The 27478-nt window shown below is 43.6% G+C and overlaps 2 protein-coding genes across 3 annotated transcripts; one reads left to right on the forward strand and one right to left on the reverse strand.

Moving 5' to 3' along the window:
- Positions 1–8175: 8175 nt before the first annotated feature.
- Positions 8176–12594, forward strand: cUnh4orf54 (chromosome Un C4orf54 homolog; the record flags this gene model as incomplete). Its single annotated transcript, XM_084451622.1, has 1 exon — positions 8176–12594. One exon carries the CDS (start codon positions 8176–8178, stop codon positions 12592–12594), a length of 4419 nt encoding a protein of 1472 aa, XP_084307748.1.
- Positions 12595–19097: 6503 nt separating this feature from the next.
- larp7 (La ribonucleoprotein 7, transcriptional regulator) lies at positions 19098–27350 on the reverse strand. Of its 2 annotated transcripts, none has more exons than XM_084452248.1 (13): positions 27274–27350; positions 26173–26388; positions 25364–25464; positions 24868–24951; positions 24416–24580; positions 23966–24071; positions 23153–23488; positions 22539–22917; positions 21502–21647; positions 20730–20845; positions 20136–20295; positions 19596–19687; positions 19098–19474 (listed from the first exon to the last, which is right to left on the reverse strand). In XM_084452248.1, exons 2-13 carry the CDS (start codon positions 26378–26380, stop codon positions 19397–19399), a joined length of 1971 nt encoding a protein of 656 aa, XP_084308374.1. In that variant the 5' UTR covers positions 26381–26388; positions 27274–27350; the 3' UTR covers positions 19098–19396. The 2 variants fall into 2 exon arrangements, with proteins under 2 accessions (XP_084308374.1, XP_084308373.1); XM_084452247.1 differs by having other exon boundaries at positions 23153–23491.
- Between the last annotated feature and the right edge of the window lie 128 nt (positions 27351–27478).

Consider the following 27478-nt stretch of genomic DNA (forward strand, 5'->3'; position numbering starts at 1 on the left):
GGTGCAGGACCAGAACCAGGGAGCAGGACCATAAACAGCGGTGTAGGTGCGGGGGTTGGGGTCGGAGTAGGGGCAGGAGCGGGAGCAGGAGCCGGTGCCGGACCAGGACAGGGAGTGGGACCAGGTGCGAGTGCTGGGGCGGGACCAGGAGCCAGGGCGGGACCGGGACTAGCTGCAGGGGCAGGACCGGGTGTCGGACTGGGACCAGGTGCGGGGGTCGGGGCTGGGGTCGGAGCGGGAGCCGGTGCCGGGGTCGGAGCGGGGGCGGGTGCCGGGGCGGGGGTCGGAGCGGGGGCCGGTGTCGGGGCGGGGGTCGGGGCGGAGGTCGGTGTCGGGGCGGGGGGCGGAGTAGGGGCCGGTGTCGGTGTAGGGGCGGGGGCCTGTGTAGGGGCGGGGGTCGGGGCCGGTGTAGGGGCGGGGGCCGGGGCCTGTGTAGGGGCGGGGGTCGGGCCGGGTGTAGGGGCGGGGGCCGGTGTAGGGGCGGAGGTCTGAGTAGGGGTCGGTGTAGGGGCAGGGGTCGGGCTAGTGGACGTTGGGGCCGGCGTGCTGGTGGATGTTGGGGCCGGCGTGCTGGTGGATGTTGGGGCCGGCGTGCTGGTGGATGTTGGGGCCGGCGTGGTCAAACATGCCGTGGTGGTCGGGGGTAACGTGATGGTGGTCAGGGTAGGAACATAACCAGTAGGAATTGTTTGGAGACTCCACTGTTCAAAAGCTGCGGTACTCGCAACGGTTGACGGATTTGTAGTCATAGGTTGAGCTGGGGGCATCTTATCTGGAGTGTAAGGTTGAAGTGGAATATCTGGGAAGTCCCAAAGATCAAAGATCGGGTCATCAACATGTCTTGCGACACGGCTTGACCGACGAGGGGAACAAGACACCCTTACAGTGGACATCTCTCCAGCAGAGTTAAGATAGATGAGTTGCAGGGAGAGACTACCATTCTGTGAAAGAAAACAAACAAGTAAGTCCTCAAATAGTCATGTTAAATAGTCTTGTTGAAGGTCAAAAAGAAACTAGGGCTGTGAGCAGCAGTGAGCGGGCCCTCGCACCCCACGCGTGTCAGGGTGCGGCGCCGTTAAAGGGCGTGCCATTTCCGTGTCCAGTACTGAGAAACTCCCTGTCACCAGTAGGTGGCGCTCCAAGCGTGACAAAACCGACGCATAGTGTTCAGGACGGTACCTTGAAGCGTGAGAAACATTGTGTAAATCGGACAATGTATGTAGGAGTTATGATGAATTCCTGCTTGACCTGTAGGCTGTGCTACAAGTATGACTCAACACTGACCTACAGATGTGTTCAGGACGCAGCCTTCATCAAGCGTGAGCAATTTGGGGTAAATTGGATAATGTAGGTAGGAGTTATGAGGACGTCCTGTAAGCAGTAGGTGGCGCTATAAGTATGACTCAATGCTGATGCACAGATGTGTTCAGGAGCAATTTGGAGTAAATCGGATAAGGCATGTGAGAGTTATGAGTACTTCCTGTTTCACCAGTAGGTGGCGCTGTAAGTGTGACTCAAGATGCATAGATGTGTTCAGAACGCGACCTTCATGAAGCGTCAGCAATTTGGTGCAAAACGGATAATGTATGTAGGAGTTTTGAGGACTTCCTGTTTCACCGTTAGGTGGCGCTCTAAGTATGACAATACTGACACAGATGTGTTCAGGACCTTCATGAAGCGTGAGAAATATCGGGCAAATTGGATAATGTAGGAAGGAGTTATGAGGACTTCCAGTTTTATGGCGAAATGTCAGAATTTGGCAGGGCGCCACGGCAAGGGTGTTTGGTGAAAACTCAAATCACATAGGCCTAGGTATTAAGATGAAGCTGATTGGATGAAATCTGTAGGAGGAGTTCGTTAAAGTACAAAGCAAGGAAATGGTAAACAAGGAAAAAATGGCACATTAAGAGCAAAATGGCTGACTTCCTTCCTGTTCCTCCAACGAGACATTTTAGTGTGTCTATGAATTACATATGCCCATCAAATTTTGTTTGCCTACCTCAAACTGAGGTGGGGCTCGCCATTTTAAATTTTCCAGGGGGCGCTCTTGAGCCGTTTTGCCATGCCAAATATAAATTTTTTCGCCGGGACTGACTCATCTGCAAAGTTTCATGCGTTTTCATCAATGTTTAGGCTGCCAAAAAGGCATTTGTTTGGGGAGAAGGTAGAAGGGAGAATAATAATCCTTACAATTTCAATAGGGGCTCACACCGCCAGTGCTCGGGCCCTAATAAACATGAATTCATTTAAATAACTCACTTCTACGATGGGTGAAAACTTCATGAACAATGCATCAACACTGCGCCATTCTTTTACACTGTATTCATCTTGTGTATGCAGCAAGGCTTGTGGACCTGCAGAGGAAACAGATTAACACAAGTTGCCACCTTTTCAAAGAATGTACTCTACATTTTACATCACTGTTCTATTGGAGGATTCTAGATTGTAGTCATTTTATTTGCACAGTCAAGACGAGTATAGCTCCATTCCCATTCTCATTTCTCAAAGAACAAATCCAGTTGAGGCAACAATTTACAAGCAGTGCTTACCAAGCACCCTCACGTTTCTGAGTGTTCCATCTGGTAGTTTCACAATCATGCTATTCCCACCACAGCTAACCTCAGAGGTTGGCGCATTGATGGGAGTCTGACAAGTGGCCGTGCCAGACACGTTCTTCTTCAAGAAACGGTCAAAGTATTGCACTTTTACAGAGTGGTACTGGACTCCCACATTCATCTATGGGGAGAAACAAGAAAATGGTTTTATATCTTACCCGATCTACCCATTCAAGATAAATGTAAAACTAGAACAAAATGCCATTTAATACAAATAAAGTGGCACTTAACCAAAAGCTTTGTCCCAAAAAGTAGATTGTGGTTAACTTTATTTAGTCACAACTCAATTTACAAAATACAACACCATACAGTATGAAAGAGGGAAGGACCTACCCATTGGGTCAAGTAGCAGCCTCTGTATGACATCTTCAATAGCAGCCATGGCCCATGCTTCAACTCCACATGGAGGCACTGCTCTGGTAGCAACATCAGTGATAGGGGAGGCATTCCATCTGTGAAAAGAAATAGGCTCACATGCTTCCAATTTCAATTTAAAGAACATAAAAATAGCTGACCTTTCACAAAAAGGAACATAAAAATGCACCCACCCTTCACAAAGTAGAGGTGAGCCTGTCTGATCTTGGAAAACCGGATTGACAGACTTTCATGGCCACAATGATACAAGGGCTGGTTGAAATGGGACTGCAATCCAGTTTCCAGATTGGCATGAAAACCTAAGGAGATAAAACTTGAAATCGTACTATGAAAATGTCCAAAGACGAACAAAATAATCTCTAGAGAATCATAGCCAGATTGCCAAATTCAAGAAGAAAAAAATATTACAAATTAACACCCAAGCCAGTGTTAACATCCAACCACAATAAATGCTTTAAATATAATACATTATAATATATAATTCAATATACAATTCAAATAATGGATGGACATGCATAAAAGAATGCCCCTCTGCAACTCCTTACCTTTGAGGTACTTCCAAGTGGGAGAATGGAGATTCGTTTCACTTGCCAGGGCCCTCGACCGCACAGAAGCTTCAATATTCAATGCATGACCATCATAGGCAAGACCCTTGTTGGTGAAACCTTGGCTGACCTCATCCGCGCTAAAGTTGACTTTTGTAGTGTTATGCTGGGCTGTTACATCGACATGAACCCAAGCTATCAATAAAAGCAATTTCAACGATACATTTGAGCTCCACGCCATTTTCAAGAAAGCCTTGGAAATTTGTTGCGTTCAATCCATTTTATATAGGCCTAGGCAACGGCCTAGTCCAATTATCAATCAAGAAGGCAGTCAGTCAATTGACCAAATTCTCACGAGGGTGCCCTCGCGCCAAATAGGCCTAACACTCCAACTAGGTACCTTGATGTTATTTCAGTAAGTTATTTTAAGTTAAGAGGTTAAAGTTCACACACAACAGTGACCCTGCTAGTTATTTTAATGTTTTAATGTAGTCTTCATTAAACTTAAACTCTCGTGTAACCTAGCTTATAGAGTAGCTAAGCAGTGACTTTATATAAGATGCATGTATGAAAAAATATATAGGCTATAACAAAAAAAAAAACATATATTCTTTATTTCCTTCATCCGCCAACGGATTAGGCTACACGATGGTTTTAATTCGAAACGGATGCAAAATAGACACAAAAGAATCCCCGAGAGAAGTAGACCTATACTTTACTCATATTTAATTTGTCTTTGGGTGTGCGTCTGGACAGGCTTGACTTAATGATGTTGCACTAGCATTAGCCACCAGTGGAAATTGGAACAAACCGAAGCTATCTACTGCATGGAATTAACTGAAAATGATCTCCATCAGTCAAAAACATCACAGGTAAATCGAAAATGAGGCACTAGAAATTCCAGAATATACCTTTAAATGTCGGCACAAGGTGAACTGCGCATAACCGACAATGTAGTAGCGGTAAGTATAACTTTCAACGGTAACCAACTCGTTGTCAACATTGACATTGTGGGGTTTTTTCAAGACAGAGATAGCATTGCAGATAGTGATAGGTATGTGAAGAGGCATTTGCTTGTCAATTCACTTATAATGACACATCCCGTTATCGCAATTCAACTCGCTATGACTTGTAGGCTATAGCTACAACTGATTGATTTATCACGACGTTGATTTGGGGACAATTAGCTGTCTTGCTGTAATAGATAGTTTGTTGGCAACTATATTTGACACCTGGATGATTGATATATCATAAATCATATTTATACAACAGCTAGTTCCGACCGCACATTGTGATTGGCTAAGACGCATTCCAAGCAGTGCCTTAAAAGCCTATAATGACACTGGATTAATCACCAAATGTATTCCTACTCCCTATCGCTCGTAGCGAACTCGCGTTGCCTAGCAATCGTAATCAAAGTGGGAACTAGCTGTCGTATCGCGGAGGTCTGAAACAACATATTTAAGCAAGACTGAACACTAGGAATAAATACTATAAATATAGTATAAATGGCTATAGCTTTTCTTAGCCGTTGACAAATACTGTATACTCCAGGAGCTTGCTCCAGGTTGCCTGTTTTAATATCTGTGTTGCTTTTATGGCTCTGTGTGCTACTAACCCTTTCCTGCCTCCCCTCTCCCTAGTACCTCTCTCTCTCCCTCCTGTCTTCTAACCAGATCCAGTGGATGCCCCACTGTCACCAGCAGACCTCCCGGAGTCCGATAGATACCCCTGTGTCTGCTGTGGATGTCGTAGCATTTAGTTAACACACACGTACACACAAACATACACCAGTCCACTTACGGCTTTAGGCCTGGACCTGGGCCCAGTCCCCCTTCCTCTCACCCTAACCTGGGTCTGTATCCTTTTACTACCCCCACCCTATCCCCGACCCCTGCCTCTACCTGGACCCAGGCACACACACACACACAGACATAGCCTACACCAGTCCCTTTCCCCTGACCCTAACCCGGGTCTGTATCCTTTTCCTACCCCCTCCCTACCCCAACCCCTACCTCTATCTGGGCCCAGGCACATTCACACGCACAGAGACATATACCAGTGTTTGCCATGTCTCTCCTATGATGTTTTTAGCCTCTCTTACTCTGAAAATATAATTTAATGTAATTTATTGCTTTATAAATGTTCTTAGCCGTTAGACAAACATACTACAGGATCTTGCTCAATCGCCTCGTTGAGAGGGGTCAGGGAAGAATTTTTACAGCCCACTTTTCTGGCCCCCTGGTGATACTGTTTTTTTTGCTTCCCTCTGGAATATGTAGGGGTGGGTCGTATGCCCACCTCCCTTGTTCTCTGTAAAGCGCATTGTGTTGCCTCTGGGTATGAAATGCGCTATACAAATAAAGCTTTGATTGATTGATTGATTGATTGATTGATTGATTGATTGATTGATACTAGTTCTCATTTAGCTTTCAGATAATAGGCCTATTGGAGTACAGATCATTCATGTTCTTGTAGACTGTATTTCCTGTTTGATTTCTATGTAGTTGTACTGTTTTAGTTTCACAGCACAACAGAAGTTTGTATTTTTGCATTGGTTGATCTGTTTTCATATCTTAAGTATCCTCTGAGTAAAAATTATACAAAAATGTATCTGATGCAGCTGGGCTTACAGGTGTGTTCCAGAGAACATCTGTGGTAGGATGGGTGTGTGGGTGGAGGGGGGGGGGGGGGGGCTTGAGCTTTTAGAAGATTTCATGTTGTATTAACTTAACTGATACATCAATATAAACAACAAAAAATAGACAAAAAATGTCAAGGTCTTGTATAATAATAATAAAAAAAGTGAAAATGTATAGAACTGGCCCTTTGCATATTTGATGTTTGGAATAAATGTTTATGCTTTGTAGATATATGGTCTACTTAAAAACATACGTTTAGACTGAAACCGGGTTTAAGAAGGTTGTTTTTGTACCAGTTACATCTAGATGTTGATTAAATGTTTAGGTTAAAACCTGGTGAAATCCCATTCGAATTGGCAAGTTTTATACCAGCTATGTATAGACGTTGATTAAACATTTAGGTTAAAACCTGGTGAAATCCCGTTCGAATTGGCAAGTTTTTATACCAGCTACATCTTGACATTGATTCAACGTCTTTGAAAAAAGCTTTATTCTTGGACAGTTATTCACCGTCCAGACGTAGCCGGTATAAAAACGTGCCAATTCGAACGGGATTTCACCAGGTTTTAACCTCAACGTCTATGGGTCATTTCAACGTCTTTTAACCGGTTAATAAACGTCTGGATGCTCACTGGGATCACTTTAAACAAAACTTAAATATTTGGTAGGCTAATCTTATCTTAATCCTATAGCATTGTCACACCTAGGCTATGCACAAATAGAGGGCCTCGAACAGACAGCAACTAATCCTAGGACTACAAAAATGCGCGGAGGAGCTGTCCATCATTGAGGTGCTGAAATTGGTATTTTAAAACGCCTGTGTCTTTCTGAAGTCTGAAGAACGTCAATCATATCTAACCCAATGCCCAGTGGTTGACCTAATCTAACCCACTATTGGTTATTCCTTTTATATGTCCCATGGCACTAAATGAAGGTTCGTTGAGACATCACGGTGCCAATCATGTAACATTTCCCATTCAATGACAAATAAATCTGCATAGGCTATACGAGTAGGCCTATTCAATTGAATGAGTGCAACTTGTTGTTGTTGTTGTTATTGATGTTGGATTATCACGTAAACGTAACATGATATAGGCATTTTTACGAGTATTTACATTTACCAAAATTATTTATATCACTTGAGGTGATGGGTCGATGATTTGTTTGCACTCTAGGTGTTAGTCTGCGAGACAGCCCTGTCTACTGTGTGTAACAAAACACGCTGCACATAACACCCCTGTTCAAAATAGCCGTTTTGACATTTCGTCACCTTTTCTATATTCGTGTCCTTATATGCCTATTCTTAAACCACACTGGAACGCGCTCGTTCCCACAGAACATGCACTAAAATTAAGTCAAAAGTTAAAGCAAACGCGTTGTTGACGGTGATGCTTAGGCATTTAGGCTGTGCGGAAATAGGCTAGACTGATCCATTTTGTCTAGAACAATTTATGGTTTCTGTGGCGAGGCAATGATATGGAATACCCAGGGTTAGGGTTAGGGTGCTTCCATGACCAGTGCATCCAAAGTGACAGTCCCGAGCGAGACGCAAACGACTGAGGTGTTGCGCACAGCACCGTCTCCACAAGACGACGGTGATAGATTCTCTGGAAGAAGCGCTATTCTGAACGAGTGGGGAGTCTATATATCTGTTGTTCAATTTCTATCCCGTGTCAAATGATAAATTACCAACAACAAAGACTGGGTAAATTTGGCACTGCAATGACAACAACGGAATTAAATGAGAAGACACTAGCTCTCCGAAAGGACAAGTGTTATAAGGACACTACGGGGACACAAGACGAAACGAAGTATGTTGATTTAGGTCATTCACTCGACTTGAATCCAGGCGAAACTACGTCTGGAAAAGTGTCGTCCCCTGGCGAGGGAAGCCGGGTGGCCGTTCACAAGTGCAGCGGTGCCATAAGTCATCCGGGCGCGAGAAACAATGCGGATCTAGCAAACCAACCCAAAACTGTCAGTGAATGTAAAGGGGATATGGAAGCAAAGGAATGGGTCGGGAATGAACCGAAAGGCTCTTTGAAACCCGCCCTCTCATCCCAGATGACTAATCGTAGCAGCGATGTAAAAGATTGCCTTAAATCACAAGGAGGAGACACTGACAAGCCAGAGGTCCGCGCGCAGCCAGCGAGTGATATTTTACCCAAAAAGGAAGACACGACAAATACTTCGAATGACAATGGAGATTTGGAGTACACCGACGAGTATCTAAGCAGGACAAGTGACTCGGATGATGACGTGAGCCTGGTGCTGTCTGATGATTATGTTCCAGACACCACTGAGGATGAGTCTCATTATATTACCACCCATGAGATCCAGCTATCGGAACTTTCAGACCATGAGGTGGATTATGACGTCGGGGTGGGGTCCCGCTGGGACATCGATGATGATAACCAGGTATACTCTTTTGTGGATTATGCTTCTCTTGACGGTGAGACGAGAGAGAGGGGAGAGAGAACGGATAGCAAGCAGGCGAGCCAGTCTAATAGCGGAGCAGCAGTCAGCAGTCTGCTGGAAAATGATCTCTGTGGCAAGGCCAAGTGCGCCACCTCAGATGAGCACAACGGGAACTCCGAAGGGCAGATCCACCTGTCAATCAAAACAACTTCCCGAGCTATAAATGAGCCTAGCAACGTCCAAGACAAGGAAAAGATTCTTAACCATGCCAAACACGCTGGAGACATGAGTCACTATGTTTTCGCAAGAGCCGATGCGAAAGCGGAGAAATTCTGTGATAGTGCAAAGTGTTTTATTGCCGCCCCCGGTCGGTTGCACTTTGGTAGAAAATTAAAAGGTAAAGATGTTAACGATCACTCCAGCGGCGCGTCTAGCGCTGTAAGTGAACTAGACGACGCTGACAAGGAAGTGCGCAACTTGACTGCCAAAGCTTTCAAGAGTTTAGCATACCCGTATTTCGATGCCATTAATTTCAGCACCTCTAGCGAATCCTCCGCCTCAGAACACGGAGTGGGGATAAATAGGTGGTCAACCTTTGTCGACCTTAAATATGGTAACGTGAACGTGTCACAGGGACGAGAGCAAAAGATGTTGTCCCATAAAAGTTCTACGTCCTCTTTTGAAATTGCAAAGAATAAAGACACTAAAGGCTATAAGGGCTTAGCTAACATGAAACCACCCCCGAGCAAGATCTTTAATTTGAATGGAAATCCTCATAACGCATCTTCTTCAACAAAGAAAATTGAGCTGATGGGAAAATTTGGGCAGGGGCATAGCGGAGTTATTACGCTCACAGAAACATTGAATTTTCGCTGCAATGTTAAATCGGGGGGGTCTGGAGAAAGGCGTTCGAAATTTGCACAAAACGCAGTGGGATCACGTTCCTCAGATGAAGTTACCAACACCTTGCCAAGCGGGCAGGGGAGTGCGGCCAGCAAGCCGCCCTGTAATGCAGGGGAAACCATGGAAGACACACACAAGAAAGCAATATTCGCGTCGAGCCTCCTGAAAAATGTTATTTCTAAGAAAATGCAGTTTGAACAGGAGCGCAAAATGGAGAGGGGGGAAATATCCGAGCCACCATGTCAAGTCCCATCTCCCAGCTTTCACCAAGAACCCGAAACTCTCAGAGAAAATCTAACACCAAGGGAGACCAGGGATTTGCTTAGGCAAAACTCTAAATATTCCGAGGCCAGTTCTGACACTATTGTCTGTGTGGATGAATTGGGGGACATTGTGGACAGCAGTTCAGGCGATGCCAGGAGCGACCGTCGGAGGCAAGACCCTTTAACTCATGCATCGGAAACTAATTTAGAATCGACAAATGAAGCAGGATTCGATACTAAAAAAGGAGCATTCGAAGCGGCCAAAAGCACTCTGCTTCGTAGCCAAAATAGCGCATTCAGATCGTGGAGGGACGGTGAGCTAGAGTTTCAAAAGGAACGTAAAAACGATAAAACTCTGGAGTGGAAACGGCCTTCGACTGAAGACAACCTGGAAGAGACAGACTTGTACGCCGATTCAGGCAACAGCAAGCTGACTAAAATGTCACATTTGTTTGTGCCAAGTATCCAGCTACCATCCAGTGAGAGCGAAGTTGAAAAACAGCCGCAAACTATGAATTATTCGACGCGCGCGTCCACTGGAGAGGGAGGAGGTATGGCGCCGCGCTCTGACAACACCTTATACGTTGCCGATTCAACAAGAAGTGTTGTTACATCAAAATCACCGGAAATAAAAATTAATTTGAGGAGGCTACCAGACAACAAAAGTGAGCCGTTTAACATATCTAAACTGCCAGTACACAATAAAGGTTGCAATACATCCAGCATGATAAAAGCAGCTGACGACTCCAGATGCCAAGCGCTCGCTGCAGCGTTGAAGGGTGAGTCCTCCGACAAAATACCGCACTTCATGGTCAGAGACATACGAGACAACAAGGGCAAGCTGCAAACCCCCATACACCAAGTTAGAGACGTGCGTAAATTGGTGAAAAGCTCGTATCACTTTGTTTCTTTGGATAACAATGAGAACAAATCCAGTGCCGTCGACCTTCACCCAGAGCAAATTATTTTAAAACCGGGGCCTCAGAGGAATCCCGCGTCGCTTTCCCCCATAGTGATAAAGTGTCAGTCGGTGAATACAAACAGTAATGTAAGGGAATCTGGAAATCTAACTGAGGTGTCTAAACGCAGGCTCAGCGAGGACACGTTTGAGGTTGATAGGTCATCTCCAGAGGGCATCAAGACAGGGCCAGCACCTGTCCACCGACCAACAGGAAGAGCGCCATTAGTTAATAAAAGGAGAGATTCGTTGGAAGGGCTCGTTGGATTGAGAATCGAAACAAGAACACCGTCTAGAAGACAAGAAAAAACACCTGATACCTCTGAGAAAAAACCCGAGTCAAAGAACATGGCCGCCCTAGAGAAACTACAGGCTGCTGTGAAAACCATGGAGCAGCTGTATGTTTTTGACAGAAACGAATGGAAAAGAAAATCAGAGCCTCACCCCATGACAGACAGTCACGTGCTTTCCATGATCACCAGCGAGGAGCATGGGGTGCCCGAGGAAGAGGAAGGAGACGCGGCGGGCGCCGCCGTGCCGCCGCCCAACCCGGACAGGCTCGCCAGGAGAGACTCCTACCCCGGCGCAGACAAAACGCCGCCGGCGGGGACGGCCTCCCTCACCGCTGAGACCACGTCCAAGAGAGAGGAGAAAGAGCTCCCGAAAACATGTCACGTCCCCACAGGCCATGAGGAGAGGAACGGACCCAAATGGCCCCCACAGCACGGCGGGAGTGGCGCTGGGAACAAAAACATGTTCGGCCTCGGCGCTGGCCACAAGGCTTCAGTGAACACGAGTTCAAGCGTCAACGTGAGCGAAACGCAGCCTCACGCCGCGTCTCAGGCACCTTATGGCTCTAAAGGCTTCTGTCTAAAGTCGCCTAAAGTCCCGGTGTCACTCGGGACCCCGCAGGCCAGACCCCCGGCGGAGGAGGCGGAGAAAGCCGAGGGGGGCGAGGCGGGGAGGCCGGCCGCACAGACCGAGTCTGGCAATTCGGCCGAGTCCGAGAACTATCTAACCATACCTGTCAAGTCCCGCGCCACCAGCGTCAAGCCCTCTGCCAGGTCGGGCCGCGAGAAGGCATCTCTCAACCCGGCGGGCGCCAAGGCCCAGACCGGCGCCGCCCCGCCCAAGCACGCCAGCCACGCCGCCGCCGCGAGGCAGGAGGAGAGCAGACAGTCTCCGAAACACTCCACCGTTGTCATGGAAGCACGGTCCCAGGACACACCCACCGCCGCCACCATCTACCACCACTCCCTCCCCATGGTGATGTCGCCAGGCCAGCCCCAGATGTTCTGCTTCTCCCCCACCATGGCGCCTCCGCCGGCCATGGACCACTTCCAGGCCACCCAGAGAAAGATGCTGCTTGACCCCACCACGGGAAACTACTACCTGGTGGACACGCCGGTCCAGCCGGCCACCAAGCGCCTGTTCGACCCCGAGACGGGCCAGTACGTGGACGTGCCGATGCCGCAGTCGCCCATGTCCATGCCCATGTCCATGCCTATCTCTCCGCTGGCGCTGAGCCCCGGGGCGTACGGGCACACCTACATGATCTACCCGGGGTACATGTCCACGCCGGCCATGATCCCGGCGCGGTCGATGCAGATGTCCGTGCAGTCGGAGGCGGCCGACGACGGGGACAAGGGCGCCTACCCGCAGCAGAGCGAGAACGTGTACATGGAGAGCCCGTACTACCTGGCCACGGGGAAGTCACCGCAGGCACAGCACCTGGCTTCGGCCCGGACGACGGCACAGGGCTTCGCCAACGGCAAGCAGCCCGTCATCAGCATCACGTCCCAGCAGGGGCCCAGGATCATCGCACCGCCCTCCTTCGACGGGACGACCATGAGCTTCGTGGTGGAGCACAGGTAGTCCACCGGGCCCGTGATGATGTAAGTGTTCAATCTCCTGCGTTTCTCTTTTTTTTTTTATGCACTTTTTGGGTTTTAGGAGGTTCTCAGCAATTTTATCTTATGTAACTGTTAATACCTTTAATGTATTTGAATTACTGTTAATTGTTGAGAAGAGATAACACATTCACCTCACTTAATAATAATAATCATCATCATCATCATAAAAATACAATGAAATCTTAAAGGAGTAGTAAAGGGAAAATGCATGACTAGCCCTGTTTTAAGGTTACTTATGATCATATACAATGGTTCAGATCAAAAAGTTGACAAAACTAGCAATTTTGAGAAAGTCTGATAATTGCTCTACCACCGTTTAGGTCATACAATGGATGTGGGTGGGCACCGTGAAAAATCTTTCAAATGGTAAATGGACTGCACTTATATAGCGCTTTTCCACCTTAGCGGCACTTTACAAAGCCTCTCATTCACCCATTCACACATACATTCACACACCAATGGCAGTAGCTGCCATGCAAAGTGCTAACCTGCTCATCCCTTTACTACTCCTTTAATGTGCTTAGCACAGTCAGTATGGGAACTGGGTTTTATCATTTGAAATAGAATATATTATGATAAATGTAATTTCTGCTGTTCTAAGCACCTAAACATTTGTGTTGTCCTCTCAAGAATTAGTTTATCCAAATGACCCAAACATTGGTTTTGTTACAGCCTTAGTACTCAGTAATCTGCGTGAATGAGGTCCTGGGTCTGTGATGCATCACAAGCACCACCACTAACATTCTGAAAAAGGGTCTGAATGTGTTACATGTTGCACCTTGATCATGTAGATAGAATTAATAAGTGCCAACTCACTTCAGTTTAAAGCAGTTTTTATGCAGCTCTAGCCCTCTTGAACATTGACCCCTATTCAGATGAAAATATCAAAACAACTCAATTTAAGAAAAAAATGAAATGGATAAACTATGATTCTGATTATAATTATGAGTACATTATACACTGGTGTATGCATTCACTTTCTTATGCCCTGTTTATGATGACAGTTCTATGTATAGAAGTGGTGTGATGTTTTATTTGGCATAGCCTGCTCAGGAACTGTGGACAAAATTAGCTGTACAACTTACTTTTGTTTGAGATGATGATTTTTGTGCATTGGCTATTTAAACATTATACAGTAAATTAATACATATACAGAGCATGCATAGTTAGCTCCCTTACTGCTGCCCCTCTAGCTCAGTTGGTAGAGCATGACTTTATATAATAATAATAATAATAATAATAACCAAAACAATAATAATAATGATAATAATAATAATAATAATAATAATAATGACAATAATAATAACAATAATAATAATATATTAATAATATTATAATAATATAAATGTATGCCATTTTGAATGCAGGCATTGTTAGCATTCTTTGTTAGGTGTAGTCTTTTCTTTCAGTCAAGTAGTGTAGTAACACAACTGACCCAACTAACCAACAGACAAGTGTTCTGGAGTGTATGGAGCTAAAGACTGCACCTAGCTCAGCCTCTACTACCAACAGGGTCCCCCTCACCACCACACACAAAGCCAAGAGCTATACTGCCTTATCCAAGCTTTCAAGAATGATATCAGTGATACAAAGTTGATGTTAGGTCAGCCGAGGTTGGTGCATGTTTGTATGTGTGCTTGGGGCGAGGGAAGAGGCGAGACATGGTTGGCATAGCCTCGGGTGGAAGAAAAGGTCAGGTGATTGGAGGAGGCATTTGTTATGGTGATACAGGGAGAGGCTCCAGCTGCTGCTGAAAATCAAGGCCTTCTCAGGGCCGCAACGGGGTCACCTTTTTTTAGGACACAGTAATTTACAGGGAGAGTGAGAAGCGGTCTAGCATGACCAGTGCTCAGCGATTAGATAAACAAATCAACCAGCAGTTAGCCCCACACTGCACTGTTGTGTGAAGGAATTCAGTTCAGGACTTCTTAGGATTACGTTCCTCTCCACTGTTTATACAACTCATTTTAGGCTCTGTGTGTGTTACTCATATTCAGAACTGCATTTTGTAAACTTCGGCGATATAATAATGAATAAATAATAATTCATTTTATTTATAAAGCACTTTTCATTGCAACAATCTCAAAGTGCTGAAGCAATCAGTCACAAAAACAGACACACAAATATATAAAATATAAAAGCTTGTCTAAATAAGTAGGTCTTTAGACCAGTCTCAAAAGAACCCAGAGTCTGTGGTGCCCTCAGACTGTCAGGGGGGGCATTCCAAAGATGGTGGGGGGCAGCTGAGCAAAAGGCCCGGTCTCCCATAGAGCAGAGCACGAAGAAGCAGACCAGACCTGGGTGCACGAAGAAGCAGACTGTTTCTAGATCGAAGATTGCAGGAGGGGTTTAGTGGAGTGAGGAGTTCTTTAAGGTACTGTAGGGAGTCGCATTACCATGAGTGCATTTTAAAGTTGTGTTGAGAAAGGTTGTGAATTTGAAGACAGGGAGCCAATGCAAAGGTTCCAGGATAGGGGTGATATTATTTCTGCACTCTTATCAGGATCCTGGCAGCTTTTGGAGGCTCTTGCCAGGGATCCCAATGAACAATGCATTGCAGTAGCCTCAGTAGCCTGCAGTATCCTCAGCCTTGAGGAGACCTGACACCGAGGTTGGTAATTGAGGAGGAGAGAGCGATGGTTTGGCCTATTAATATGTTTTGATAAACTGCGTCACAGACTCTGCCCTTACACTCCTGAGACAAGCGGATGACACCAGTCAGAGAATCAAATAGCAAGATGCAGAACGAGGCCTAATAATGCAACAGATATGAATGCACAAGGCATAATGCACGACTATGCATGTACAATATGTCTACATGCACTGAATGAAGGTGTATACCTTTCTTACACCCATCTTTGGTGGGTGAGTGCACCCTTGTTTTCTGTTGTATTACAAATAGCACTTTAAGTTCCCAGTCTTAATTTTCACACCATCTATTTTTTGTATTCACCACAGGGGGACTTGTGAGCCGTGTTCCATGTTTTGAGTTTTGGATCGTGGCTTCTCACCCCATAACATCTGTTTGAGTCTGGTTGCCTTTTCTGTAGACAGCAGGTCTTTCTGGAACACAAACATGTGAAAATGTTTCCCATTACCTGAGAATATGTTTGAGATGAAGAAAAAACACAGTTTTTGTGTGGTTTAATGAATATTGCCTCCCTCCACGCATACATGAATCAGAATACATCAGGAAACAGAGGTACAATGATTTTCCTGATCCATATTCTTCAATATTACATTATAAATATTTGGAGCTTACCTTATACTATAGTCATTGTAAAGCATTACACTGTCAAAAGCAACAATATAGCACAAACCGCATTACAACATGTTTGTAAGTGACCCAAAAGGTGCTGATTGATTTTTTATTTGTTTGAGATATTTGATTTTGTGTCACTATTCTATTTTGAGGTAATATTCATATAGCCTATGCAATATGTCATTGTATTAATGTGCATGGTGTATAATGTTAGCAGGGATACAGGTTTTGTTACAGGGAGTGAAAGGAAGTAATGATCAGAATATGATTGTGTTTAAAGTCTGGTTAAATCATGGTTGGTCATCCTTAGGTTTATTCTTTGACCTTGAACTATTGTCTACTAGTGCCCTGCTACAACATCTGTTGCTGTTCAGAATAGTATGTGCCAAAGCCTCAAAATGATTTTTTTCATTTGTACTTGATTTCTTCTCAGTGAAATACCAATGTTTTAGGATTACACATAATTCTGATTATAGTTTTATGCTGCACTGTTTGGCTGTTTACAATTCTTGTGCAAACTCACAATATCCACTCATTCTAGAGCTGCTTTTCTGGAACAGATCTAACCTGACGTTGAATCTCACGTTAACTGAACAACTTCAGAAATTTCTGACTGCTCCCCTTTGTAGAGCACCTCTGTTATACCTTCTTCCACTTATATAATAACCAATGCCTCTTAACATAATGTTATTATATTGCAGTTCTTATGTAACCACCATATTGTTACTATATGTAGGTAAATAGTAACACATTTAAACTTTGTTTATGTGTTACCATATCCTATGTTTTAATTTTGAATTGCTTGTAAAATGATACAGCCAACTGTTTCATTAGGTAATTAAGCACTATCACTGGTACTGTATCACCTGTTCTTTTTTTTGCTAGATCCACATGTCTAGTGGCAGTGAGTTTTATCATGCTGTTCAGTTACTTGTATTTTGGAGGAGTATATTTTTTCAATACTCCATGCACACTAACAATATAGGCTTTTGGAACTGCTGGACAGTTCAACTATCCCCGTCTTTATGACAATTTGGTTACTTGAGCAATTGTCATATGAAGCTTTATAAGCCTTATAAGCGTCCACCTACTGTAAACTGCAGTGCTAAACTATTAAAGAAATTTGGCAGATTAACCATAAATATAAGAGTCCTCTTACTATTCAGATATATTCTTAATCAGATTTGAAATATTCTGCTCTTATACAAGCTGCTATGAATACCCTATATTTAGAAAGGTTAGTGTTACAGACATTTTAGTTTTATTGCAGAAAGCCTATTTTAATCTCAACACTTAACATGCTACCCTAATATAATTTGAACCTGTTGAGTGCATGAATTGATGTCTCAATTGAACATCTCAGGGTTAGTCTAAGTTAAACCCTAAATACTATTAAAAACAGTTGTAAGGTGTATGCAGTATTGGACTATGGCATGTTGTAAGGGTCTGAGAAAGTTAAGGAGTGGTTTCAAGGTGGAGCAGAAAAAAGAGAAAATGTATACTTGAATGTTTTAGATGTCTCCCCTTGGTAACATGGATCTGGAAGAGTATACAATGGTTCTGAAAGAGAGAATTAGTAATGAAATGGGAAGACTTCTTAAAAAAGAAGTGAAGTGAAGTGTACCGTCTAGTGCATTTAGAAAGTATTAAGACCCCTTCACTTACGTTACAGCCTTATTTCCCTCAAGTTTTTTGCACTTAAAAAAAAAAAAAAAGAAGAAATATCACATTTCAAAATTATTCTGACCCTTTACCTAGTACTTTGTTGAGACACCTTTGGCAGCGATTACAGCCTTAAGTCTTCTCAGGTATGATGCTACAAGCTTGGCACACCTGTATTTGGGGTATTTCTCCCATTCTTCTCTGCAGATCCTCTCAAGCTCTGCCAGGTTAGATGGGGAGCGTCGCTGCGCAGCGATGTTCAGGTCTTTTCGTTTTTGGAAGTGAAGGTGTTTGGATACTTTCTGAATGCACTATATAATGTAGACTGTGTTAGGCTTACTGTTTGTAAAAATGAATGCACTTTTCAAGCATATGTACATTGTGGGAGTTGTTAATAAATATTAAGTACTTTTACAAAACTGTTTCTTCTTACATGCATTTTAAATGAATTAGGCCTACTGTATTTTAGACAAGTCAAGACATAGCTTCCCTCCCTGTGGTTCCATGGCCATACTGAGGATAATGCTAGGGGACTCCAGTGGGACTCCACTCAGCTCTGGGTCGTTAATGCTCAAATGTTCAGCTGAAAGCAGAGCCGTGATCGCCCATACAGTATCAAAACCAGGGGTAAACAAAGCATTTCACTAACTGAATATACAATGTCATATTATTTGATGTCAAGAGACTGCCAAGCTTTAACAAGCTAGCCTAAATAGATAGATAATAAACTTTATTTATCCCCGAAGGGACATTGGTTAATGGTTACTACCTGATCTAGCAGAGGACAAGTAGGCATAATGCCTGTGACTGGAGTGATCTCAGGAGACCTGCAGACCAGGCCAGAGACAGAAAGTTAACAGCTATTTTCAAGGTCCACTTTGTCAACAATTGTTTAAATGTTACTCACTTTATAATGGATACATAAACACAGCTTACTGTAGGATGTTATCCTTTAATAGAAGGTCAAATTCAGATGTGGCATTTGGATAAAGACTATACAGAAATACAGATGATAATGATTTTTAACGCTTTGTGTTCTGTAGATGGTAAATCTCAGATGCAATCATAGAGTATGATTGAATCAACGAGAATTTCAATGCATGGTAAAGCTAATAATTAGATGTTGAAGCAAAATCTCCCTTTAAAGCTCTGGCAAGAGGTCATCTGCAATATAAGTCAAAAAAGTATGCCTACAAATACAGTATATATATACTGTAAGTGCCATTTAAATTTACAGATGCTGTTTTGTACTGTATAAGCTCAGTGTTTTCTGACATTTACATTAAAATAGGGTTAAATACATAGCACTACATAAAGGACATTGTGTGTGGGGGGGTGATTAATTTTAACACTCCCCCCATATCTTTGTTTCATTGTATTTCCATTAATTAACTATTGCACTAAACATTACCATATATTTACATAACACAGTACTGTATAAAATAGGCTACATAGTTACTTTGCCACCAAAAATGTTTTTATTTCATAGAATAACTAGTTACTTCAAAAAGAGACAGTCATCATATCAGTGTGGTGATAAAATGTATTAGAAAATATCCACAACTTTAAATTAAATTTCAACAAATGGGTTAAGAAAATGTGGCATGTGAAATGATTACAATACTCAAAAGGTTAAGGGAATTATAAAAACAATAATGAATGTACAACAGATCCAACAATAACGAAAACATATTTCATAGTGGTCTTGTAAATCAACCATAAATCATCAAATGGGAATCCAAGGCCAACTTTTCTTAGTAGGAAATTCTAAAAATCTGTTGGGCTACTAGCACAGGGCTAGAGACATAACTACAAAATTACCACGGCCATTCGTCAGTTATCAGTCCTCTAGAAAGCGTATGTGCTTACTAGCCTCCTTTGCCCTGGCAACCACAATTTTCTCTGCTTTGGAAATCAGCTAAAATGGAAAAGAGAAGAAAGATGTTAAGATACAAAGGCAGAAAACGACAGGGATGTTGATCTGCTTGACGCGGTGGCATAACCCTTCATGTCTGAAGATCTTTAAGGAGAATTCTTACCTTCTCAGTGCCCCGTTTCTTTTCCCTGGGTCTATTCAGCTTGACTTGGCGGTCCACCAAAATCTTCTGCCAGTATCTTTGTTCATGGTCACCTGTAGCATCCCAAATACAGTACACAAGCATTTCAATGTTATAATGGTAAATGGACTGCATTTATATAGCGCTTTTATCTATTTGCCAACAAACTCTTTATGATAGCCAGACACCTCACTGTCCCCAAATCAAAAACTGTTTTTTCACTTTGTGTTATAACGTGGTGGTGCACGTTAGTGTAGTAGCCAGATATGATTTTGTAATGTCAGTCTAAGAGTTGCAGTAAAAGAAGCCAGACGTATGGAAAACGGTCTCCGCCTCGTTTATTAATTTACAGTATATAGGGCATACAAATATATCACAGTGTGAAGAGGCAATTGCTGGATTCTAACTGGTTTAGAGCCCGCTGAAGAAAGTGCTCATGAGCTCCCCTCCCCTATTGTTTTGATTATAAATTGGTTATGAACTAAAGAATACTAAAATGATGTACTGGGAGAATGTGCATACCAGAGAGGATGGCCAGTTGCCAGCTGTGTTTACTCTGGAGTTCTACATGAGCGTTGATCACAGCCTTGGCATCTTCGGGGGTTTTGAAGCGGACGTGACCCTCGACATCTCCTTCCAGGATGTCAACATACACCACCGGTGACACCTCTGAGAGGATCTCCTGAACAAGACACACACACACACACACACACACACACACACACACACACACTAGATGTACAGGCACTTCAATCATCCAATGGCCACTGTCGTCTATTCAATTCATAGCATTGTGGAAATGCATCACACATCGGTACACTCAATCTAAAAGGCAGACAAAGGGCCTTTGTGCCGGTGACCGGCAACGTCCACAATTATCAACAACCTGCCAATGTATGAATCAACTTTATACATTACAACTTTATACATTATATATTGGATGAGCGGTTCTCGACAGGTATAAATCCAGCTGTGTATTGAAGATATTCAGATTACATTTGTGTTGTGCATTGAGGTTATTCAATAATCATGTATAAGTAAATACAACTCAAGATATTCAGTGATCAGGGATTAATCAATAGAACAATGGAAACATTTAGACCACCTCAATCATACCTTGATAGACTTTCTCCCAGGTAATGGCTTGGTATGTGTGATCTTGACGATGACTCCGGTCTCAAACAGAGGACCCTGTGGGTTCTCCTTATTATCAGCCCGCTTGCTCTTCTCAGCTTCAGAGACAATTACACAAATAAACATTGTAAACACAAATAAACATTGTAAACACAAATATACATTGTGAAACCACCTAAGATGGTGACACACAGGGCAATTTTGTGGGCAATATTGCCAGCAATGATCGCCTCAACAGCTCTGCATTAAAACAGGCAACTTTTTCTTATCTGGATAAATTGTCAGATGATCCTCCAATCACAGCGCATATGCAGGTCATTAACCCTAATAATCACGGTTATTCGCTTAGCACTATTGCTGTTAAAGTGCTCTCACAGTTGTGGGAAACACTGTAGAAAAGGAGTTTATTAAGTTGCCGCTAGCTAGCCAGTTTACTTTGAGGAAGTTGAGGCAAGGCAAGATGATGTGAAGCTAGTATGTGAAGCTAGTACATTCAGAAGTGTTTTGTCTTTGGACTAATGGGCAAAAAAATCTACTTACTTATGGCGCTAAACTGTAATAGCATGTATAGCAGTTCCTATGTAACTACCAGGCCCGTGCACACACTTAAGTTGCTTGCACCAGACACACAGGGGCAGCCCTTCAAACAACCCTGTGCACTTTTGCTGGTAATTACCACGTCGTTACTACAAATGTAGTTAGATGCATACAAATTCATGTCAACTGAAGGTCAAGTGTTACCCTAGAAACATACATGTCTGTTCATGCTGGAGAACGTTGCTCGTTTCTATTTGCTGTCTTTCCCCCCTCTGGTGGATCTTGGTCATGCACTTCTTCAATGACGACATACTCTGCTTCTGCAAGGTCAGATACTCCTTCTTCAGCTCAAGCCAGTCATACCTTCACTCAGACCACAATGGAGAGAGAGAGAGGAAAATGATACCAAAGGGTTTCAGAGGATTACAGCGCCTGCTAGATGACTAATGTAATTAGGGTTGCAAATTTCAAGGAATTTCATTAATTGATGACCGTTAACCTTAAAGCAATACATAGCGTTTTCTCCGGTTTTCTCGAAACTGCGCCCCCACAAGCTCTGCGAGTAAGTGCACTGTCGTAAAGTTATCAGATTGTCTTTTTCTGGCTTCCTCTGTGATGTTTCACTTTTCTCACCTCCGCCATGATATCATTGATAAAAAACGCATGATATCCATAGACGCCAGAATAGTTAGATACTACTGTGTTGTTTAAGCACAACGTTGCGCATGCGCACTTCGACTGAATGCTGCGTCCCGGGGGCGCGAGTTTTAAAAGGTAATAAATGTCAATGTATTATCTTTCTGAGTAGACTGTTTGGACGATTCAGCTTACTTTTAATCTAATTGGAGAATAAGCACCAGACATGTTTGTAAAGGTCCAAATATTGCGATGTATTGCTTTAACAAACAATAGTCGATTAATTGATAAGAACGTCCCACGCTGGACTGCGCTTTGCTTGCTTCATTTTTGTGTCTTCTTCCGCTGTGTTGTGGCGTAGCGCCCTCATGTGCAGAGTCAGACCTTAAATCATGATTACATTTCACGCAACTCCCGTTGATAACGTTTGTTCCCCCCCCAAAAAAGCTGCATTCCATTAACAAACAATTAATCGAGTAACCAAATCTTAGGAGTAAATTATTAGCGGCAATTAATTGAGTCGATCAACTGTCAACGTATAGTGGTCACAGGGGTGGACAACGATGCACACCAGTGGTCATGGTCTGCATGAGACTGAGGGAAAATGGTTGAACTTACTTAGAAATAACTCTGAGTGGAACCACCTCCTCCCCGATCTTCAATTTCTCCTTGTTTTTCTTTTTTCTCTTCCTCTTGGCCTTTAACAGTGAGTCTTCCCCCTTCTCCTCCTCTTCCCCCTTCTCCTCCTCTTCCCCCTTTTCTTTCTCCTTCTCTTTCTCCTTTTTCACCTCTTCCTTCACCTCTTTCTCCTTCACCTCTTCCTCTCTCTTCGCCTCTTTCTCCTTCACCTCTTCATCTTTCTTCTCCTCTTTCACCTTCACCTCTTCATCTTTCTTCTCCTCTTTCTCCTTCACCTCTTCATCTTTCTTCTCTTTCACCTTCACCTCTTCCTCTTTCTTCTCCTGTTTCTCCTTATCAGCTTCTTCCATTAGCATGTCTGAAAAACAGAAAGAACATTTTTGAGTAGGAGGCAACAGCTGCATTGAGTTCAGGAGAACAGAACGGTAAAACGGGGCACGATGAGAAAAATCTCCAAATAAACCAACTGTACTTTTACGTTAAAAATATTTTTGCACATTGTACCCCAACTGAACACAACCCCATCGCTGCGTATTTTGGCATCATGCCATCCCTACACCAAGGACCAAGGCTCAGTTGAATACATCCTTTACCCTTCTCATCACAGTCCTCTCCTCGCCCTGGAGACTCGTCCCCTTGGCCTGTCCTCCTGATCTTGGATGGCATCTCCTCCTGGACGTTGCTCTCTGACCCCTCTGCTGCTTGCGATCGCCGTCTCTTCTTTTCCGTCTGCCGTGCAGGGTTCTTCTGTTTGCTGGCCACCTCCCCCTCCGCTACCTCCTCTGGGCGTTTCCTCTTCCTTTCTGAGGACTCTGCCGCCATTTCCTGGTCTTTGGTTTGGCCTGATGTCTTTGATAGAGCGTCCGCCTTAGCACTACTCTGAGACTTCTTCTTCTTCTTCTTCTTCTTGATCCGCTCCTCTGCCTCACCTGCTAAAGAATGGGATGACATCAATGAGAGGTTAAGGTAGTTATGAAGTTATCGGATCCATTCAAATGGATCTTCCCATCCCAATGGAGCCTCCCATTTCCCCCTTCCTCAGGCTGCTTTTGTATATAAGAATTGAGGGCTTTGAGATCAGTGTTGAAAAGTCTGAGATATGCAGATTTTGCCCTTAATACATAACTGAGTGTGCAGGGCTGTGCCATTCAGCACCACCAACAACAGAGAACCCTCTGTAAACAATATCACATCTCGCCACCGGGGGAGCTGTCCAACAGGTCCTATTACAACAGGATTGGTTGACCACAAAGCCTACCGAAAAGCACCTAGATTTGAGCTACTCTGCATCATCCTCAATATTTTATTCCTTCAACCACAAACTGTGAACTGGAGTTGAATGAACTGTATTTGGAAAGCAAAGAACCTCGACAGATATTGATTCATTCAGTGCCACTCAGACTAACCTTGTGTGACGTTTTCATTGGGTGGAGGGAGGATTGGCTTCCCGTTCTGGGTCTTGGGAAAGATCCCAGGTTTCCTGGGAGCATCCTCCGGAGGGTTGTTCAAGATCTGTTTCAGGATACATTGTGACACCGCCTCATTCAGCATGTGAACTTAATGATCAAATGAATGAATGACCCTATGATCATGGGGTTATTAACACTTAAAGTTTATGACTAGTTGGCTACTACAGTAGACAGTCTCACATTCACTGCATCAAGAGACAGAACGGGACATTAACAACTGAGTGAAATTGAACTGTGTTGTACTACGTCTGGGGCTTGAGAGTGGTGGTGCAGTTCTGGCGGTGGCAGATGAGACACATCTGGACATTATTATCATGATCCGTTCAATCGCCTAGTCAATCATAAAATAGTCAACCTGTCAATCAAAGTAGTCAACAATCATGTCACCTCTAGGGCTCTCTGCGCCTGCTCTTCCTTCGCAAACTCCACGAAGGCGAACCCTTTGGAGTGGCCCGTGGTCTTGTATCGCGGGATGCTGACGTAAACCACAGTCCCACATTTGCTGAACACTCGCTCTATCCAGCCATGTTTCACATTCTTTGGCAGAAGTTCCTGAAATATATTAGTAATTTAGATTTCCCCATGGGGGACTCAAAGGATCTTGATGATACATATTTTAAATTGTCATGTCAATTGATTCTGTATACAAATGTATAGTAGGTCTACTCAATATTTCATGGGGGGTACAGTAGCTACTAGATTTTCATGGATAGTATGATGACTAAATAGAGGGATCAGTTTGTCTTAACAACCTTCCTCAATATGTTTCTTTTCAACAGATGTGAGCCATCAAATCAGATGGTGACCAGTATGGAGTAAGAAAGGACAAAGACGTTTACCACGTAGACCGTTCGGGCGTCCACATCTTTAGGATTTTCTCCAATTGGATGTTGCCGACGAACTTTAGTTTCCTCTAGGTTAACCTGAAATTCAAAACACACCTTTCTAAGCAATATCTGCACACATACCAGGAATAATAGACACCATTATTAATCCATTCTGTTGAGTGTTGGAGCAATAAATAAGAGCTGGGTTAACAAATGACTATACATGCTGCACTGTTTTTTCCCCCCACTACAAATAAGCACACCACCTTTCAACGCCGTTTCCTTGTCATCAGCAGTACCTGATAGTATCCCATCAGGCCAGAACATCTAATTAAAGCCCGAAAAATGGAAATCTGAAAAATGTAGATTGCTTTGGCAGTAGGTTTCTCTGAATGGCTGAATGAATGGTATGAGTAGTAGTGGGATCAGAAAAGAAGGCTTTTAAGGAATCAGTAAAATATAGTGTGTATGAAGGACAAAGTGTCCTTCATAGTTTTTAGTCACTTACCTCAACTAACAATGAGTTTTTCAGCGCCCTTGCAATCAATTTGATGTCAGTTGTCAACTTCTTCATCCGATTGAAAGTGGTCAACACAGATATATCGACATCTGGACAAGGTCAAACAAAAGCTAGCTCATAAACAATGTGGCAATTCCATTTCAAATATACATTACAGTGTTCAACATAAATGAATAGACTAGGCTACAGGGGGGCATCTGAAATGAACCAGCCCTGGTCATAAGTGGTGAGTGTGGGGGGGGGGGGGCTTTTCTCAGTCCGTTTTACATGAACCTGACATTTAGAGATTATAATTTCCTTGATCGTCTCAGTATTGAGGCTCAGCTGTTCTGCAGGCACGCACTTGGCTACAATGGAAGTCAACAGAGCTAGTGAAATGTTAGGAGAAAAGTATGATTAATGTGCTTTTCAGAGACGGGAAGCACATGGTGTAATAATCAAAAGCAATAAATAAGACTCTTGATACCAGATCCAGTCTGTGAAGTTGATCTTTTTCTTACAAAAAACTTTGACATGGTAAACTCTGCCAAATTGCAGTGAATGTTATGCAATTCCTTGCAATGAAGTGGCAAGGAAAATCTCAAAGATCATTTGCTATTGGGAAACTTACCAGGTGATTCCTTCGCTTTTATGACTTCATAGAGAGTTTGCAGCACTCACAAAGAAACAAAATCTACACTGTTTCACTCCAAAACTTTGAATTTAGCAAGCACATTAGTTCCAGTTAACTTAGATATTACTCCAATCGTTAGGGAGAGATGGTTTGAATGGATATGAAATGTATTCATGGCACTTACATCCATCTCTTGAATCCACAATCAGTTGTTTTAGAAACCTGTCCTTGTGAAGGTTGACATCCCCAAACCAGAATTCCACCTGCTTCTTTATATCGGACAGGAGCAGTTTCACACGGGACCTTTTCTTCTTCTCATTCTCTCTGTTCTGGCTGCTGGGATCTGTGACAGGCGGGTCCCCTCCGGCAGGTCTCATGTCCGGGTCAATCATGCATGTACCTACCAGCCACATTTGGAACACACACAAAAGCGTAGCCTAAAGTTAGCCCAACTGAACACTGTGCGTTAGCACTGGATTGGCTGCAGCTAGAAATCAATTCCAACCCACCAAACACATGTATACACACATCAATATATTTCCCCCCCCAATTCATTTTGCAGCTTGTTTCGTTTATGATGCACTGCATACTAGAGACGCAGCACGGCAGCGAGCAGACAGAGACCACAGAAGCTAACTTCAGATTGTTTTTTATTATTACAATTGTGTGATTAGCCACCACTCTTACCGACGTTGGCAAGCAACTCCCACCTCATTTTCTGAGGTGACGCCAAGCCTCTTACTAGCACTAGCCAGGTCTGGGTGGATTGCAACAACCATGCGATAATTAGAGAAATGTTAGCTAACGTTGGCCTTCTTACCCGTTTCAGCGTTTGCACTATAATCACATTGGGTTATGGAATAACTTAGCTCACGTTAGCTAAAGTAATTTAGCTAGCCTATAGCTACCAACGTCAGTCCACAGCAGGTGACGCGAGGCTAGTCTGAACCCAATGTGATGCTAGTACCTATAGACATGCTAGTACCTATAGACATGCTAGTACCAGCCAACAACGCAATGGTACCAACAGCTAAGAAGGCTAACGTTAGCTAGATACGCTAGGCTATTAGAGCAAGTTACGCTAGCATAGGCTGAACCGTAAGTTAGCAAGTATAGCTAGCGAGCTGTCTAGCCAAACTAGAGGAGGGGAGCTGGAAGTGTATAGTTGGATTGCTAGCTAGTTTACAGATCGCTAGCTAGCTAGAAGGTACGCTACTATGGTAAAATGGTGTGACACTGACACAAACCAAGCTACTACTGCAGTCACACACACAAGCCGTCTTACCTTCTATGTACGTGGAGCGAAAGTAATATGCAATTCCTGAAGTAGCAGTAGTCTTCTTCGGCCAAACTTTAAAATCTTCTTCTCCTTCTCCTCTGATTTAATGGCGGATCGCAAACCACCGTGTACAGGTGCATACCGCCACCTACTGTACAGGAGAACATGGTGAGACGTTTCCACAGGGCTTCTCTTCTCTTATTATGACAAA

The sequence above is a fragment of the Borostomias antarcticus genome (genome assembly GCF_949987555.1).
Source record: "Borostomias antarcticus genome assembly, chromosome: 17".
Taxonomy (NCBI): domain Eukaryota; kingdom Metazoa; phylum Chordata; class Actinopteri; order Stomiiformes; family Stomiidae; genus Borostomias; species Borostomias antarcticus.